This window comes from Juglans regia, chromosome 1, assembly GCF_001411555.2.
Source record: "Juglans regia cultivar Chandler chromosome 1, Walnut 2.0, whole genome shotgun sequence".
Classification (NCBI taxonomy): domain Eukaryota; kingdom Viridiplantae; phylum Streptophyta; class Magnoliopsida; order Fagales; family Juglandaceae; genus Juglans; species Juglans regia.
In genome coordinates this window covers 37,946,646-37,966,165 of record NC_049901.1, presented here as the reverse complement: position 1 = coordinate 37,966,165, position 19,520 = coordinate 37,946,646, and the positions used below count along the sequence as shown (strand labels likewise).

At 35.1% G+C, this 19,520-nt stretch overlaps 3 protein-coding genes across 4 annotated transcripts in view; all 3 read left to right on the top strand.

Annotated features, from left to right (window-relative positions):
* Positions 1–19,520, top strand: part of LOC109009972 (deoxyhypusine synthase) — an 871,604-nt gene that overhangs the window by 34,046 nt on the left and 818,038 nt on the right. The gene's annotated exons all lie outside the window — the stretch shown is intronic.
* Positions 3,959–5,301, top strand: LOC108987247 (probable 3-hydroxyisobutyrate dehydrogenase-like 1, mitochondrial). Of its 2 annotated transcripts, XM_035695340.1 has the most exons (2): positions 3,959–4,490; positions 4,542–5,301. In XM_035695340.1, the coding sequence occupies exons 1-2, from the start codon at positions 4,015–4,017 to the stop codon at positions 5,053–5,055; spliced, it is 990 nt and encodes a 329-aa protein (XP_035551233.1). In that variant the 5' UTR covers positions 3,959–4,014; the 3' UTR covers positions 5,056–5,301. The 2 variants fall into 2 exon arrangements, with proteins under 2 accessions (XP_035551233.1, XP_018815675.1); XM_018960130.2 differs by having other exon boundaries at positions 3,959–5,301.
* LOC118343730 (G-type lectin S-receptor-like serine/threonine-protein kinase At4g27290) lies at positions 16,139–16,858 on the top strand. Its single transcript, XM_035691242.1, has one exon. The coding sequence runs from the start codon at positions 16,139–16,141 to the stop codon at positions 16,856–16,858; it is 720 nt and encodes a 239-aa protein (XP_035547135.1).

Genomic DNA, 19,520 nt, shown 5'->3' with positions numbered 1-19,520 from the left:
TCAACAACTTTATTAAGGCACTGACAAGTTTACATTAGGAAATGGAGAAGGTCTGCTCTTCACCAACACTGGTCCCTCTTTGCTCTTTAATTATAAAACTAGCTTCCTCTAGAATAATATATTACATTGCCCTAGTGCATCTTTTAATTTCTTATCCATACAAAAGTTCTATAGTGATAATAATTTCTATTTTGTCCTCACATCTTTTCATTTTTTTGTGAAGGATTTACAGATCAAGGAAATCCTCCTCTAAGGGCAGAGTGAAGCGGGCTTATACCCTATGTACATGAAGTAGCTGGAACTCAACAAATCAACTCCCAAAGCTACTCTTATTTTCTCATTCACTACCTTGCAAGGTTTTAAAGCTCCAATTCACATTTGGCACTCCAGATTGGGTCATGCCTCAGAGTCCATGACTATCTCTAGATTAGTTAGAAATTCTATGTTACTAATTTTTGGTTCTATAAAGTTTAATCATGTCTGTGAGTCATGCAAGTAGCCAAGAGTCAAAAGCTTCCCTTTCCTGAGTCGAACACTTGTGTGACAATGGAAGATTGGTGAGAGTGGAAGCTTTTGAAAACAATCTTGGTGGAAAAGTGCCCAAGTTGCTTGGAAATTGCAGCAGTTCAAATATTTTCATTGTTTATAGAAACCGGCTCTTTGGGCATATTCCTAGTGGTTTGTGGACATCACTAAACATGAGCATCTTGATGTTAAGTAATAATTCTTTTACGGGTGAGCTTTCTGAGAGATTTTCACGGAAGCTTTCATGGTTGGAGATGAGCAATAATGAGTTTTCAGGTAAAATTCTAAAGGCCGAGAGCTTCTTCCTAGAGGAATTTGGTTGCTCTTGAGGCGAATAATAACCTCTTGAATGGCAACATTCCTCTAGAGTTAACAACTATTCCTCATTGGACAACTCTTTTGCTTGATTGGAACCGACTCTCGAGCTCCCTTCCATAAGATATTATATATTGAAATTCTCTTCATACTTTAAACCTTAGTTGAAATGCAATCTCTGGACATATTCCATAGAAATTTGGTTTTCTATGAGACCTTAACAAGTTGGACTTGTCAAAAAGTCAACTATCTAGCCAAATTCCAGCATAACTTGGCTTCCTGATCAAGCTCATTTTGCTCAATCTCTCTTCCAATCATCTGGTCGGGAGTGTCCCTATTTGATTAAAAATAATGCATATGCCAACAACTTCTTTAACAATCCTGGCCTTTGTGCTAGTAACTCATCTCTAAACCTTGATAAGTGCAAATCGAAGCACCGAAGTTCAAGCAAAACTTCATACCAATTGGCTTGTATGATAGGTTTGGTGATGGAAATTATCCAAAGTTTATTAATCTTATTCTTTATTGTTTGAATTTACAGAAAAGGAAAGCGTAGATTGGACTCCAGATGGAAGCCACCTTATTCCAGAATCTAAATTTCACAGAATCAAACATTTTGTTGGGACTGACAGAAAATAATGTGATTGGCCAGTTGTGGTGGATTAGGGAAGGTATACCATGTTTCTTTTAATAATTCACGTGATAATGTTGTTGTGAAGTTCATTTGCAGTAGTGGAAAGCTTGAAGAAAGGGCGCTTGAAAAAAAAATATTCTAGCAGAAGTTGAAATACTGGGTTCAATTCGACATCCCAACATAGTGAAGTTGTTGTTTTCTATCTCTAGCGACAATTCAAAACTTCTTGTCTACGATTATTTGGAAAATTGTAGACTAGACCAATGGCTGCAATATGGGAACATTGGAGCATCAACTGACTCAAGTTTAGTCTGTCACATAGGCCGCCTAGATTGGCCTGAGAGGTTGCATATAAGAGCTGGGGTTGCTCAAGGGCTCACCTATATGCACCACGACTGCTCACAACCCATTGTTCATCAAGATGTGAAGTCAAGCAACATCCTCTTGGATTTCAACTTTAATGCACAAATAGGTAATTTTGTTAAGACGCTTATAAAAAAGGGATAATCGGCTACAATATCATTTGTGGTAGGCTTTTTTGGCTACATAGTTCCAAGTGTGTGACATTAGAACTTCCCAAGATTTATATAATTATTAATCATCACCACATTTTTTAGTTGAATTCTTGCTATTATTCTTAACTTGAATCTATAGAGTATGTTGGAATGGCACGAGTGACTGAGAACATTGACGTTTATATAATTATTTCAATTATATTTTTACCAAGACTTCTACACAATTATATACAACTTCTCAAATCCAATTTCAATTAACAATGACTTATGTAAATAGTTTATTTATAAATCCAATATCACAAATACTTATTCGGGACTCTTGTTTTTTTAAATGAAAGTTATATATCATTCAAACAAAACAAAATCAAAATAAATACCACACTATAAAATATTGGGGTTTACTAATTTTTGTCAGAGAGAATGAAGCTGGCAATATTCATAGCAAATCATGAGGAGCAATCTCGTTCTCCCCAAGCACTTCATTGCAAATTTCTCTCTTTTGATCACTTCTATCTTGTTAGGGTTTGTTTAGAAAAATTCTCAAAATCCATAGCAAATCATGAGAAGTAATAGCTCATCTCATCTCATCTCACTCTAAAAAATTGTCCTTAATTTCTATTTTCTTTTGTTCTTTCTCAATTCCTCTAATTTATTTTTTCTAAAGATCTAAACGAAGATATATGCTAGCCCGTTTGGATTCAGAAAATGTTTCATCTCATCTCATCTTATTATTACAATTTTTTTAAATTCTCACACAAAATATAATAAACAATTCAATTTTTTCAAATCTCAATTCAACTATTTCAAATATCAAAATAATAATAATATTAAAAAATAATATTGTAACAATAATATTTTTTTAACTTTTAATTTTTATTTTTCAACTAAAATCATCTCATCTCATATCTACATCCAAACCAGCTCTCATTTTCAAGCACTCTACTCTAATCCTCTTTAAACATCAGTATATGCATGATCTCAATATGACTGATTCTCTGAGACGTGTTGATTTTATTTTTCTAAAAAATCTTTGAAACCATGGTTCTCTCGCCTGGAATTTCTTTTTCTTTTTCTTTTTCTTTTACAAAAGAACAAAACTGTGATAATTTAATTATGCAGATATCTCATCGTCCTTACTAAAATTAAAAAATAGTCATCTCACACAAAATCCTAATTAAGGAGAAAGAAGCAAAAATAAATTATTATTTGTAGTGATGTACTATTGTTTTGCCGGAACAAACGAAAGATGGGAAAAGAAAGGGTTTTATAGTGGAAAATTGTATTTAATATTTTTCAAGGTGTTATAATAAGAAGAGAAATTCTAAATTTAACTCTTGCATCACATATTTTTATTTAATCAATATATATTTTATTATTTTTATTATTCTATCTTAATATTTAGATATATATATTTAAATAAAATAATAAAAATAAAAAATCTCGTATTAATTAAATAAAAAATCATGAATTAGTTAAGTCAATGTGTATACTCTTAAAAAAATGTATCACATTTAAAAATTTTAAAATTAAAAAAAAAAAGAATGCTACGTGCAGTTTTTGTTTGGAGATTGCATTATAAATTTAGTTAATTTTATTTTTAATTTTTTTAAAATTATAATAATATTTTTATCAAAATAATAATTTTTTTATTTAATGAAGAATTTACACTTACAATCTTTATTTAAAGACTATAAATATAACCTCTAAAAAAAATATCCGTTGACACAAGTGGATAAATTTAACGGAGGTTTGAATAGTCAATTGTATGAAAATTAAAATTAAAATAAAATATTATTTTTTAATAATATTATTATTTTAAAAATTAAAAAAAAATTATTTATTATATTTTAAATAAAATTTTAAAAAAATTATTATTTCGTATTATTATTTTTTAATATCTAATCCTAGGCCTGCAATTGCATTAACAAGGTCCAACCGTTCCAAAACAACCTCAAATTCGAGCTGAAATTACGTCTAATGGACAAGTCACAAGTTAGATAACACCGAGTTTGAGATAGAAAAGCAATGCCATTGCCAGTGCCTCCAGTTCTTCGATTCCTCTCCCTCTTCCAACACTCCCTCTCCCACACTCCCACTCTCTCCTTTCCCTATCTCACTTTACTCCGCCGCTCCATGGCTACCGACTCCATTAGCCCATCCAACACCCGCGTCGGCTGGATCGGCACCGGCGTCATGGGTCGCTTCATGTGCTCCCACCTCATCCAAGCCGGCTACTCCCTCACCGTCTTCAACCGCACCCTCTCCAAAGCCCAACCGCTCCTTGAAATGGGTGCCCGTTTGGCTCAGTCTCCCCTCGACGTCGCCTCCCAATCCGACGTCGTTTTCTCCATCGTCGGCTACCCCTCCGACGTCCGCTCCGTCTTATTAGACCCCACCTCCGGCGCCCTTGCCGGCCTGCGCCACGGCGGTGTCCTCGTCGACATGACCACCTCCGAGCCCTCCCTCGCCGCCGAGATCTCCGCCGCAGCATCCGCCAAGAAATGCGCCGCGATAGACGCCCCGGTTTCCGGCGGCGACCGCGGCGCCAAGAACGGAACCCTTGCGATCTTCGCCAGTGGGGACGAGTCGGTGGTCAACCGTCTGAACCCACTGTTTTCCCTTCTAGGAAAAGTTAATTACATGGGTGCCCCCGGAAAAGGGCAATTCGCGAAGCTAGCGAACCAAATCACAATCGCTTCGACCATGGTGGGGTTGGTGGAGGGGATGGTGTACGCTCACAAGGCCGGTCTCGACGTGGGTCTGTTCCTGGACGCGATATCGACTGGTGCGGCAGGGTCCAAGTCCCTGGATTTGTACGGGAGTAGGATTTTGAAGAGGGACTTCGAGCCGGGGTTTTATGTGAACCACTTCGTGAAGGACTTGGGAATTTGTTTGAAGGAGTGTCAGAACATGGGCCTGGCTTTGCCGGGGTTGGCTTTGGCTCAGCAGCTCTATCTCTCTCTCAAGGCTCATGGGGAGGGCAACTTGGGAACCCAAGCTCTTATCTTGGCTCTGGAGCGGCTCAATAATGTTTCTCTTCAATCTGCGGCGGCTCCTCCGTCATAGACTGGTACTGTTTTCCTTTTTCCCAATGTTTATGGGGGCGATAAAGATTATACCCACATTTTCAAGTGCGTGTGTGACCGGACATTTGCAAATAATGAATATAGTGATCTACCCATATTTTCGCATATGTTTCGGAGTGAGACGTGTTTTGTTACTTCTGTTTGTTCTTTCTACTCTCGTGTAGGATATTGTTAGATAAGTTGGTGGTGCTTTTTCATAATGAGGAAATTTGAGGAATGTAGAGATGGTATTATTTTCTTCATAACCCCCCTTTTTCTAAGAAAAACAGATGCGTTCCGTGAGATAAATGTTCTCATAAGCTTCCTGAGAACCTTCATATTGCTTTACCATATTTGCTTAAACATGATATTGTTGGGTGCTTAGTTTTTAACGGGATAATGCTGCCTATCTATAAAATTTTTATTGGTGCTGATTTTAACCGTGATCGTAGTGGACGTATGTTTTTACACTTATCTATATTAAAAATTAATTTAAAGATTTGTTTAAAAAGTATTAAAACTTAACGGTTAATTTAGTTAATGGGTAGTTAATGAGTAATCCGGGTCAGAATATTACAACAGTGTTATCCATTCTTTTGGTAGCTCAACATCGATCCAGCCTGTTAGGAATGATACCCTCTCCTTCTCTCTGTTTTTTTCCCTTGGAGCAGCACATTAATCTATTATTACTCCCTTCTCTCAGGTTACACCGGCTAAATGTTGGCCTCTAGAACCGTAATCACACAAGTTTCAGTGATTGGTTGCCATCTTGAAAAATTGACAACCTTCAATCTGGTTTGGGTTAAGAGAATTTAAGACTTGTTGTGTTTAATGAATGTCCTTCCCTTCTGTATATCAGAAGCTTGTGTGTAGGTTTGTATTGATGAGAAGTTACAAGAGATTGTAGTTTATCCTAGATATAATGATACAAATTCAAAATCTAACTTAAACTAGAGATTAGCTGATCCTTTGGTCTTCGGTGGCATTATCCTTATCTAGTTGCTTTGAAGGCTCAGCTTTGCCTTGTTTTGAATTGAGTTGTCGAAAACTTGGTGCAGCGGCTGCCTCATCTTGGTCTGAATGTTGCACGTTATCCAATTGCAAATACATGTGTCAATGGGAGTCTACAGTCTAAGTGGTAATTCATGAACAGTGAGATTGGATTGGATGTTTGAAAACTTGGAGGATGGTTACAGTTTCATAAAGGTGTTTGCAAGTTGGTCTTTAGTGGAGGAACCGTACTATAAGGTTGCCTGAGGAGACAAGATCGCAAAGAAAGTGGACATCTATTTTAATATGCTTAGCCCAAGTGTGGAAGATTGGGGTTAATAATATATCTATAATGGGACCTATTTCTTGTCGATGGTGTTAGCACTTGCTCGTTAATCGATCTTTGTGCTGACCAAGAGATCGTGCATTGCTTCCTGGACTTCAAGAAGATGAGGTTGCAGCCGAAGAAGATGCAGTATCCACTGGTGGAAGAATGGTAGTCATTAGGGCACTTGGCTCAACCTGGGTCGGAGTAAGACTTGAGAGTTGGTGTGGAGGAGTGTAGAAGAAGAAAACCATGATGAGCAGTGTGGCGCAGATAATGCAAGATGCATTTGATGGCACTCCGGTGCAGTGCTGTCTCAGCTAGTGTATTAATTGGCACACCTTGCTAACGACAGCAAAGGTGAGGTCTGGATGAGTTATGAACAAGTATTGGAGTGACCTAACAACACTTCAATTTGTTGTTGGCAAAGAATGCATCGTTAGTGAACTACGTGAGAGAGGCCCAGGAGCTCATAAGAGAGAAAACAGGCTTTGCATGCTGCATATTTGTTTAGACAAGGAGATCAACAATGTAATGTTGTTGGGAAAGAAGGAGCCATGTCTATAATAGAGGACATCAACACCCAAGAATAAATAAAAGGATCGAGGTCTTGGAGTGCAAAATCCACCTGTTATTGATCAATGAAACAAGCAAACCGAGTAGAATCTAGGAAACCAAGTAGAATCTGGGATTGTGAGAATGATATCATCCACATAGATGAGAAGATAAAGTGGGTTGGGCCAGTGAAGTGTCATATTTGGATCCAAGAAAACCAAGTTGTGAGAGTTTTGAGCTTAGCATGGAGAATTGGGCCCATGGGGCCTGTTTCACAAAGGACTTCAACTTGTAGACATGATTGGGGTATGTTGGGCGAGTAAAATCCAGAGAGGTTGCTCCATCAAAATATCCTTGTTAAATTAACCATGAAGGAACACATTTTTAACATCGACCCAATTTTGAGAGACATCAAAGGAAAATGTGATGTGAATAGTAACAGGCTTGACAACTAGGCTAAAAGTCTCACCATAGTTGGCTTGAAAACTGAGCTAAAAGTCTCACCATAGTTCACGCGATGTTGTTAGTGGAAGCCCTTGGAAACAAGATGTGCCTTATACTGTCGAATGGACTCATCGGCTTTGGGTTGATGTGGAAGACCCACTTGTAGCCCACTAAGTTGGAATTGGGTTGAGGAGGAACTAAGGTCCAGGTGCCATTTTGCACAAGGGCTGTAAATTCTTCACACGTGACCCGATGCCATTCTGGTACTTAGAGGCAATCGAAAAACATGTAGGTTTACTTGAGAATACCTAAGGTTGCATTTGGGTAGTGAGGTATTTTTAGGTATTCTATGAATAGTAGCGAAAAAGTAATAATAGAATATTGAATAATAATGAAAATTATGTGAAAAGTAATAATAAAATTATGAATAGTAGTGAGGTATTATCAGAATACTTGATAATATCTCATTACCTAAACTAGGTACAGTGTAGAAGTTCGTAGAGGTAGCCATAGTGTCGGGAACAACAAAGTCACTAGGTAGAGGCTTGGGTTTGAAGATCTACCTTTTAGATCAGGTCTGGATGGGGTGCCGATATTGCACTAGACCAGGATGGGGTGCCGATATTGCACTAGACCAGGAGTGATGAAGCCTCTGAGATTGGCGACGAAGCGGGAGGACATGGCAATGCCGGGTAAGCCAATGAGGACTCATCTATTCAAATAGAAGAAGGAAGATGAATGTGTATGGAATTAGCTTGCAAATAAGATAAGCGAGCAAAAGGAAATAAACATTCATCAAAGTTTGAGATTGGTGGAGACAGAGATCCGACCTGTAGAGACATCTAGGAAACAATAACCTTTGAGGTGTGGACCATACCCAACGAACACATACTATTTTGGTTGAAAATCTAGTTTGTGTGCATTATATGGATGAAGATGAGGCAAGCAAGCACAACCAAAGACTTTGAGAAAGTTGTATTCGGGTGAGTGATCGAGAAGTAACTAGACTTGAGTGGGTAACAGAAGAGGGAAGTTGGTTGGTAAGTTAGCTGACCGTGAGGAAGGATTCATGCCGGTAAGCTTTAGGCATGTAGTCAGTGGAAGAGGGTTAGGCCTAGGTCTGTGCATAAAAGGGCCATGCTCTATCAATCCGAAAGGTTCGACATGGGCCCCTCCCGACTAAAGTCGGATTCAATAGGTCAAACCCAATAATGGGTTTATTATACCTAATATCGGTCGAAACCGATCACCGGAGGAAAAGAAATAGCGTTATAGCACCTATTGCTCAGAGCTGCTCCTTAAACCCTAACCTCTCTCTCTCTCTCTCTCTCTCTCTCCTCTACCGCCCCCTCCAAGATCTTCACTCGGCGTGGCCTGAGACAAAAGAAAGGCGCGTCCTATCTCTCTCTTCTCTTTTGCCTCTGGAATCTAGATCCCCAAAATCCTCTTTTTTGTGTGGCTACTGTTACAAAATCCTCTTGTAAAATGGCATGTAATGCACCAGCCTTAGATATAGGGTTTCCTTTCACATAGCCCAAAAATATTAAGAAAGTTGGGTGGGTAGGTAAAGGTTGTGTATGGATTTTCAGAGCTTTGTAATCTGAAAGCCGCTTGTAGAGAGTCCAGGAAAAAAAATGTTGAGTAAACAGAGCTTCAGCCGAAGGCCTTCGAAGAAGTAAGGAAAAGGTTCATTCTTTTCATTGTGGATTGTATTCATTCCGTTTTATTCCCCTTTTTCCAGCATTTCACCACTGGTAATGGTTGAATGTTGCGCAAAAATCTGACTGACAATCGATTCGGTTTGGGGCCAAAACAGCTGCCGGAACTGGATGCAATTAATTATTTCACTCAAAGGGAAAAAAGAAGCAAACCTGAAACAAGGTTAGAAAACTGGTTTTTTTCTGGCTTTGAGAGAGAAAAAGAAGCAAACCTGAAACAAGAATCCAAACAGAACAGTCCCAAGAGGGGTTATGGAGTAGAGGGACAAACCCATCATTTCGTATATAGCTTTTCCTATCAAATACCTCTTCAGGCATCATCTCCCATTTTAATAAAATCGAGAAGCTAATAGCTGGGTCTTCCAATAAGTATTTAATGCAAGTAAAGCATTTCTCGTTATCATTATTAATCTATCTTTGGGTCTAAAAATATTTCTAAATAGGGAGATTCATATGGTGAAGCAGCTCTTCATCATGGATCATAATGGCAGATATGGAAGAAGAGATGAGAAGCTGTTATAATTTGATCGTTGGATGCTCCTTAGTCCTATATCAGTTGATGTTCATATTTTGCAATTTAGATAGTTTTTGTACAATTTTTTTTATTAGTTTTTGTATAAATTTAACCTGAATTATGTTGAGAAGAAAACCAATAATGATTATTACCCCAATGCAGAATGTAGCAGGCAGGCAGAATTAAAAAAAAAAAAAAAAAAAGACCCGAATTATCCGGGTCAGTTTGGCGCGTTAATGGGGTTGGGCAGGATCGGCCCAGGTCTAGAACCGGTTGGTTTTTATCGGATTGCAGGCCTGTCTTGACAAAAAAATGTCAATGACGGCGTTAAGTGGAACCGTTCATTTTACATTATGAATAAGAAAGACATGGAGATAAAAAAAAACAAATGATCTTCAATTCATGGTTCTCCTATGGTTGTCCCCCTCTCGCACCAAGTTTGGAAAAAAGGTCTAGTCTTCCTGTTTTCTTCAGTAAGGCCAGTTTGTCAATATCATACTATCAACCTTGGCATGATTTTTTTAGTAAATTCGGCGTATGATTTGGGCTTTGGTTACACTTCCCTCCATTTTGTAGAATTTAACGTTTTGGGGACTCTGACGGTTGGAAAACGACATATTGAGAGAAATACTTAAAGGGGAGCGGATGAAGCAGGATTTGGGTAAGAAAATTTTTCTCATTAATCACTATTTATCACTATATCTTACATCTTATGAAAAATACTTCCATACCTTATGAAAAAAACATCCTCACAATTTATGAAAATGTTATAGGTGTGGGGTGTGAGAGTGAATAGTGATTGATACATAGTAAATTTCGGTAGTTAAAGGGTGGCCGTAAAATATATAAAAAATTATATATAATAAAAATTAAAAAATTACTTGAAAACGTGTATAAGTATATAATAAAAATTTTAAATTTGAATGTAAAATAAAAAATAAAGAATTTAACATGTCAATTGATCTCGATATTTTTTCAACAAATAAAGATCATTAATTATCACACTCCTTATTATAGACTAACAAATAATTTATAAGGAAGTGATCATATATTTTATTTCAAAACTTTATCTCAACAATATTAAAAAGTTCAATTTATTTTTATTTCAAAACCTAGTCTTAACGACATTTATGATTTAAATTTTTTGATTTATCCATATCATTCAATTTAAATTTTTAAAATAAAAAGTAAAGAAAACGAAAAGTTATATTATGATATTTAAAACTAATTTAAAAGTATGTACAACATAATAAATTAAATTAAAAAGTTTGGATTCACATGATGAATGAACGAGATATATGATTTATGGAAAATAAAATATATTTGAGATTAAAAAAAATTCACATTTAATACTCTTTACTTTTTGTTACTCTTTATTTTTACAAGATCAGGCACCCCTCTAGAATCCTAGACTCGTCGCTGGGTGCGTTGAAATTCCGTATCATGTATGCAAGAAAATATTTACATCCACATGAACGACAGTGAAGTCCCAGTTAACAATTTAGAATTTAGCTTGACTAATAGCATTAGTAGTGACTTAATTATTTTTTAGTTAAAGTTTGACTAAAAAATTCATTTTTTTTAAATTTAACTAGTCACTTTTAATAACAATTTTTCTAAATCTATCACTATTCCATTTAAATATCTCTTTGTATTTTTATTTATTTTAATTCAAATGGTATTGAAATATTTATTTTTTATTAAAAAAACAAACATTAATTTCAACTGCTGGACATCTCTTAACGGTGGGAATGATCACTAGTTCATTATTATTTTTTAAATAATTTTTAAAAAAATACAAATTCACTATTAGTAACTTTTGTAAATATTAAAAAAAATAAAATATACTAATGATAATTTTGAATGGCATATTTGAGGGGGTTAATTAACATTTTCCTTTGATTAATTATAATAGAAAGAGATATGATATTTGCAGTAATAAAATGAGCAAACGCTGCACATTTGTTTTTTTTTAAAAAAAGACTAAATATAGAATTCACATAAAAAAAGTTTAATTTTTTAATAGTAGATCATATTTTTTTTTTCAAAAAGAGTGCGCTACGTTTATATAATGGAAAATGCTAGTTTTCCCGATGGGAGCTCCCGCTTGAGCTCCCGCTGGGATTTATTTTTATTTATTTTTATTTTTTTATTAAAAAATGTTTTTTAATAGTGATGGGATTTTTTTTTAATTTTTTTAAAATATTTAAAAATATTAAAAAAATGTATGTAAAAAATGAAAAAAAAAAAAAAAATTCAAATACACTAGCGGGAGCTCCCAGCGGGAGCCCCCTGCGGTGACTCTAGAAGGGTCCTTATATAATTATATGTAGCATTATACCAAGGGGTTGGCCCAAGTGCTGAAGGCCTTGGTCTTGGGGTTACTATTTTCAAGGTCTAAAATTCAACACCTCATGAGTGAAAACAATCTTTTGAGGTAACACTTATAGTAGAAAGTCATATATTTAACCAGTTCCGTATAGAAAAACTTATAAGGGTGTGATGCACGGAATTAGATTTTACTCTACAAAAATGAGTCTGAAGGGCACTGCCTTGGAGAGGTTCTCCGACATAAAAAAAAATTGTTTCTAGTATTACTCTAATCAAGAAGTCAAGTTTGGTTGTTGCCAGTCCCAATTTAGAGTTTAGCTTGATTAAAAAATTTGTTCTTATGCATTCCTAACGGTGGACCATGCTCTACAGCGATAGCTAAGGTTTCGATAGTGCATTTCATTTTTTATTTTCATGCATTTTTTGAACACTTTTAAATATTTTTTTTTTTTAAAAATTCACAACATCATTCAAAAATATTTCCTTAATCATTAAAAAAAAACCCATTGCGAGCCCAGTGGGAGCAACATATTTCTCTTTTTTAAAAACTTGGTCTACTATAGCTTAGGGGTGAAAAAAAGTCCGATGAATCGGTAAATCGGACAGAACCGTTTGGTCCAGTCTGGTACCGGTTTCATTTTCCTCAAAACCGGTCGAAATAGGTACGGTTCCGATTTTTCTTTTTCTAACACCGGACCAAACTAGACTGGACCGGTTCATATATATATTTTAATTTTTTATATTGTATAAAATATTTTTATATGATTTTTTATATTATATATAATTTATATACAATATACAATAAATTACTAATTAATATAATATTAAAATTTAAAATCCTATATAAATAACTATATATTATCACTATAGTCTATAATATTAGTAGTTATATGATTGAGTTGAGTTATTGCATATTTTTTACATTTAGAACTAATATATTTTATTTATTTCATTACATTATTATTGGTTTTAGATGAAAAAATAGTTAAAATGAATAAATCTGAGTTGTGATTTAAATTGTTTTATAGGATAATTAATGCTTGATTTTTATAACTTGTGATTTAATTGGATAATGTTATGTTACATGCATAATATATTTTTTTATTTTCTATTCTTTCTTTTTATTTTATTTCATTTCATTTATTTTCTAATTTTATTTCATTTCACATGCACGAATGGCTTGGCTAGGCACAAATGGGATTTTATTTGGTCTTTCATGGAGTTGGACGTGAGAGACACATGTTTTGACTTGGTCTTCATGGAGTTGGACGTGGGAGACACATACTAGTAGTTCTTTGACTTGGTCTTCAATAAGTGGGATGAGGGGCTATGTGGACGCAAGAGGAGATGAGGGTTCTTTTGGTTTTTACGGAAGAGGCACGATTTATATAGATGTTTTTTTCATACGAGCGCCGCACGGGTGAGGATTTTTTTTTTTCGGCTTGAAAAAGAACGCACAGCAGCGCCGCCAGAGTTGAAGAACTCCAACAGAGTCCATCTGCTGTTTCCTCCGTTACCTACCACCACTATTTCTATTTATTTAGTTTATTCTTCTTATTTCTTATTTTTTTTTATTTAATTTCAATTTAAAATTTACAAAATATTTTATAAAATATTTGACTTAGACTTTTAGGTATTTTTTTTGCTGTTTATTTACTTCATGTTATTTATTTTTCTCACTTTTTTAAACTTTCATTTAACAGTGATTACAATTACTATAGATTAATTTTGAGGATTTATAATTTGAATATAAGAATGAACTCTAGAATCTTGATGTTGAAGCTTTTCAATTTTCAATTCTTATTTTATCAATTACTTTCTAATTTAATTTAATTCTTAAATTAATTTTATTAATCTCTTAGTTCAATTGCATATTAGTGTTAGAAACCCACTAGGTAGAACTCACATTTGAAAACTAGCTTACAAGTGAAGGGTGCCTAGGGGCTTATAAACCATTAACCAATCCCATACTTAATCGATGTGGGATTGTAACAATTAGATTGATTAAAATTTAATTAAGACTTAAATAATTTCAATTTTATTGTTTAATTTTCAGATTAATTAAGATTGTTCAGTTTAGTTTATTCTTTGATTGTTTATTTCAATTTGTTAATCTTTTATATTTCATTTCGACATTAAAAAATCTAAAAATATAAATCTAGTCTATGACTAGTGCCATTTTTATTCCCGTTGCACTCTTCCATTCATTGCACATATCATCATTTTTATTTTCTCTTTGTGAATATTTTTACCATTTTAAACGAGTTTGATTTTAAGTAACTTTCATTGAAGAGACGATCTAAGAATTTATTCTTAATTATTACGCGACACCCTCTGCACTTGGGATAGCCTTTATGCTGTTCATTTTTGAGTGAGTCATTATACTAATACTATATCACAATATATTATAATATATTATAATGTATTGTTATAGTCTATAATATAATTATAATATATATTATAATATATTACAATATATTATCATTATATTATTATATACTATAATATATATACACTATAATATATATACAATATTATATATATTATATATATAATATATCGGAAAAAGGAGATCGAAATTAATAAAACTAAAAATACTTATTTAAAAATATAATCGGTATGGTATCCATCGTTCAAATCTCAAAATCCATCCAATCCGGTTCTAAAATATGTTGAAAACCAGAACGAATCGACCAGTTACAGTCTTACTACAACTGCACCATTCTTTCCTGTTGACCAATGATAATCGAAAGAGAATGTTTACGTCAACGTGAGTTGAACGTTGACTTGGTAAATTTTGATTCAACAGAAAATTAATTAAGAAGAAAATTGACTACCGCATCAATGTAAAATCACTTTTGTGAGAGTGTTCCTTTTACACGAGATTGTCATTAAGGTCTGGTATGGTTTACATAGCAAAATATCATCTTATCCTATTTTATTATTTTATAAAATATTATTAAAATATAATTTTTATTTTAAAATTAAAAAAAATTAAATTATTCTTATATCTTTTATTTAAAAATTTTAAAAAATTATAATAATTAAGTAATTATTAAATAAAAAATTTAAAATTTAAAATTTAAAATTTAAAAATATTTATATCTATAGTGTTTAGATATTGAGATAAGATTTAAAAACATCTCTCTATCCAAACCAGACCTAAGTCTGCGTTTGGATACTGAGATAATCTCAGATGATTTGAATTGATATCTAAATAGTAATATTTTGTAGGATCAAATTAAAATGTGTTTAAATATATGAAGTAAATTAAGATGAATTTAAATTTTATATGAGAACTTGAAAAAATAGTGAATTTTATCAATAATTGATTTAAAATGAGTTGAAGTGAGTTTGTGTTCTAAACATAGCCAAGCTTCTATATTTGATAAAGTGAGTCACACGTGTATGTGTGTGTATATATATATATATATATATATATATATGTTACAACAATTTGAGGAAATAACTTTTAACTTGGAAAATATATTTCTTAATTTTTTAAAAATATTTTGTTAGAATTTTTAAGAAAAAAACTAATTTTATTTGATTGTGTTCTGTTAGCTATGATTGACAAAAATAATAAAATAAATGATTATTGTTAATAGAAGCTATAGTTATAAAGATATTTTATAAAAATAAAATTAGCAACTAATATAGTTTTACATGATTCGTTAAATTGATTTTATAATAAAAATAATTTTATAATTTTACATGTTATATTAAATTATGTTATTTTGTAGATTTATTTTTATAAAATTACGTTATTTTGCAGTTTAATCATTTCTGATATAAAATTGATAGGCAGAGAAAGAAAAAGAAAAAGAATAGAAAATTGATAGAGTAGAAAAGAAAGGAAAGAACATGAGAGCTGAATGAAGAGCAGATTCCAAGTGATTTTGCTTACCTCTCTGAGTAAAAAGAAAAGCCATTGAAACATCAATGGAAACCATTACCTATCTTTTTGTGTACTCTTTATTGTACTCCTTCCTAAGAACGTCCATTGCACTTGGGCACCATTACTCGAAGTCGATCAATCAGAGACGGAGACACATTAGTTTCAGCTGGAAGAACATTTGCGTTTGGATTTTTCAGCCCAGGCAGTTCAAAGAGCCGACACGTCGGAATATGGTACGTGATATCTTCCGAGGCAGTTGTGTGGGTAGCCAACAAAGACACTCCGCTTAACGATCACTCGGGAGTCTTGATGGTCACTGATGAAGGAGTTCTTGCCCTTCTCAATCGCACAAATAATATTGTTTGGTCATCTAATTCATCGAGAAGATCTGAAAATCCAGTTGCACAGCTCTTGGACAACGGAAATCTTGTTGTGAAAGATGGAAATGTTGATGACCCAAACAAGTTTTTGTGGCGGAGTTTTGATTATCCTTGTGACACATTTCTACCGGAAATGAAGATTGGGAGGAACTTTGTAACTGGTATTGATAGAATTTTATCATCTTGGAAAAGCGCGGAAGATCCTCCTCAAGGTCAGTTTTCATTACGTATAGATCCCCATAGGTTTCCACAGTTGGTTGTTTTGAACGGAACCAGAATAAAGGCAAGAGCAGGGCCATGGAATGGACTTCAGTTTACGGGATATCCTTTCACAAGACACAATTCAGGAGTTCAGGCTAAATTTGTGTTGAATGAGAACGAGGTCTATTACGAGATTACACTTGGGAATAGTTCAGCTTTGACAAGACTTGTGGTAAACCCATCAGGCAGTGGGCAACGCTTCATCTGGGCAGATCAGACACGAAGTTGGAAACTTTTCTTTACACCGACGGAGGCAGATCAGTGTGAAAATTATGCCCTCTGTGGTGCATTTTCCACCTGCAACCCCAGTAACTCCAATGTATGTGCGTGCTTAGAGGGATTCATACCAAAATCTCGAAAATATAGTGTAAGAAAGGGGCACCCATAGTGGGCACCCCTGCACCTTCTCTTGGTGGTCATGAAGTGGTTCTTAAATCACTTTATGAGATTTGATGACTGGCCATTAAGGGCTAGCTGGGGGTTACACTTAGAGGGGCTATTTACATAGTCCCTCTCCCCTTTGGATGATACTTGCATAAAAAATAATAAATCTCTATCTCAAATGATTCTCTCTAGTTCCGGCATTTAGGCCATGAAATATATGGGTGTTGCTCTGGTATTATCATGTAGCACACTCCACCATCGATACGGGAGATTCTGAATGAATGACGACGACGACGACGAAGAATCTGTGGAACAACCGCACTAGATCCTAGATATTTACGATGAAGTAATATCGCTTCCGCTGTGTACTTTGATCTAGTATTTCTAACATTGGTATCAGAGCCCACTCGGTTGTTCCCGATTTGTGTTTTTGACGTGCGCATTATAATTTCATTTTACTGAAATATTTCTGCACGATGAGTTTATTTTTACCAACGACGAGGGCTGCTGAGGTTGGCCATTATGGTGGTAACGCCGCTGAAGAATGGCTGCAAGCACCCACTCGTATCAGCAAGGACCCGTCCACATGTAGGCACAGATCTCGACATTGTGCTATAGGAGGTAGCAGCACACGCCGCTTGGGTGCTGCCACATGGTTGCCGTGCGTGTTTACCATCTCGGTGCTGTGACCACCACAGGTACTGACGAGTGTGCGCTACGCACTCAAAGTGATTGCTTTGAATCACTGCAGAGGGGGTTGTGTTGCCCAGGGTGCTGCGACAACTAATGTCACGCACCAGGCTAAGCGGCAATTTCTGCCATGATGGACTACAGTCCATCGGCATGATGCAACAAGCAACGTCGATGCGCATCAAAGAGTGCCACATTGCCACGGTTCATATCGAACCTCCTGCATCTACTGTGCAAAGAGTTGCAACCCAGGCCAACGCAGAAAGCTCGGCAGGGCGTAGAGCGTGGCGATGTCCTCTGCTGCGCGTAGAGGCATGACCCTCCAACACACGGATGAAGGGTAGCACTGCCATGCCATGCACCATGAATATCTGCTCTAAAGCTCCTAGGAGTGGCATGGTTGCCTCTGCTACATGCAGAGCTGCGAGCGCTTTCACGGAGGCGCTGTCCTCTGATGCGCGCATAGCAATGCGCAACATGGTGGTGCTGTGCTGAGCTGCAGGCATCATTCCGATGTCGTGCGCAGATTCAAACTCTACTGCACACAGAGCCGCTCGTAACGGTGGTGCGGCAATCCATCAGTGCGGGCACCAGTTGGGTGCAGTCCACAGCACATATGATGGAGAAGTAGTGCCGCATGCTATGCCATGTGAGGAAGGGTTGCTACGGCGTAGTGCTTCTGCTAGAAGTTGGGGTGGCTGCGGTTGAGAGTTTTTTTTTTTGGGATGAATTGTATGTAGGTTACGGTTTAAGGAAGAAGATGAATAGTTATGTGTGTTTCATCTATACGAGCTTGAGCTATGGGCTTGTTTAAAAAAAAAAATTTGGACTATTATATTTTATTTACTTGGGTCTGAGCTAAAACCAGTGGGCTTAACTTGGGTTTGTTTTAAAATTGTGAAATTTGTTTTTTGCTTGGGCTGAAATGTTTTAGTCAATAAAACAGTTTTATTTTAAATCCGACTCATCTATGTTCTTGTATTTAAAATGCAGCAGTCCATTTTTTTTTAAAAGGGCCACTGGCCGAGTGTGCTTAGAAGACCTTGGCCCACTCTACGGCTGGGCGCCCAAGGGGGTGCGGCCCATTAGCTGTCTAAAAATAGTGACTTTTTGAAAAAATGCTTGAGTGATGTTTTGAACCCAAGACCTCACACACAAGGGCTATAAGCTCAACCATTGGACTAAAGCTTATTGTTAGCACGTTTGCTAATTTTATTTATTTATTTAGCATGTAATTGTGGCATAAAATATTTATTTTTTTAAAATATATTTTTGCATGTGCTTATTGAATACATACATGCCATGATATTATGATGTCATATTTTATCGCATTTATTAGACATTTTATTTTATGTTATAAATTGCCTAGATTATTATTTTTTGGTGAATAATAATTATTTGGATCAAACGTGAAGTGATCATTTCTGTACATGTATTGTGATTACATGTAATTGTATGAGCTTATTTTATCACTTGTATTGTTTGACTTTTTTTTTAAGAATTAGTCTTCAATTTTTAGAATGTGATAAACTAGAGTATTAAGTAGCCCGAGTTTGATTAGTCCATGCTTATGATTGACTCAAATTGATTTCTTCGATCTAGGAAGAAATGTTTTTTACATGTGACTGACTCGATAGATTATTTATCCTAAGTGGGAGTATGGTTGAGATTGATTTAGAATTAATCTCCTATACGATATAAATTTGCGCAAAAATTAAGTTAGAAATTAATAATTAAGCATTGTGGCGCAAGAGATGATTATGAAACTTAGCGAATTTTCGATCTTGCGACGTGTATTAATTATTTTTTGTTCTGACTTAGATTAACGCGGCAAATTTCTTAAATGTGTGTGCTATTAGATGTGCATAGTTTAGTAACTTTGAGATAACCATGAAGAAAGCCTAGAGATTATTTATACGACTTAATCGTCGCATTAATCTCCTCCATGAGCAGTATTTGGAAACAAATAACGATTA

Bases quoted from the DNA above. Each gene is read 5' to 3' on its own strand.
- LOC108987247 (XM_018960130.2), top strand. From the start codon at position 4,015: ATGCCATTGCCAGTGCCTCCAGTTCTTCGATTCCTCTCCCTCTTCCAA.
- LOC118343730 (XM_035691242.1), top strand. From the start codon at position 16,139: ATGGTCACTGATGAAGGAGTTCTTGCCCTTCTCAATCGCACAAATAAT.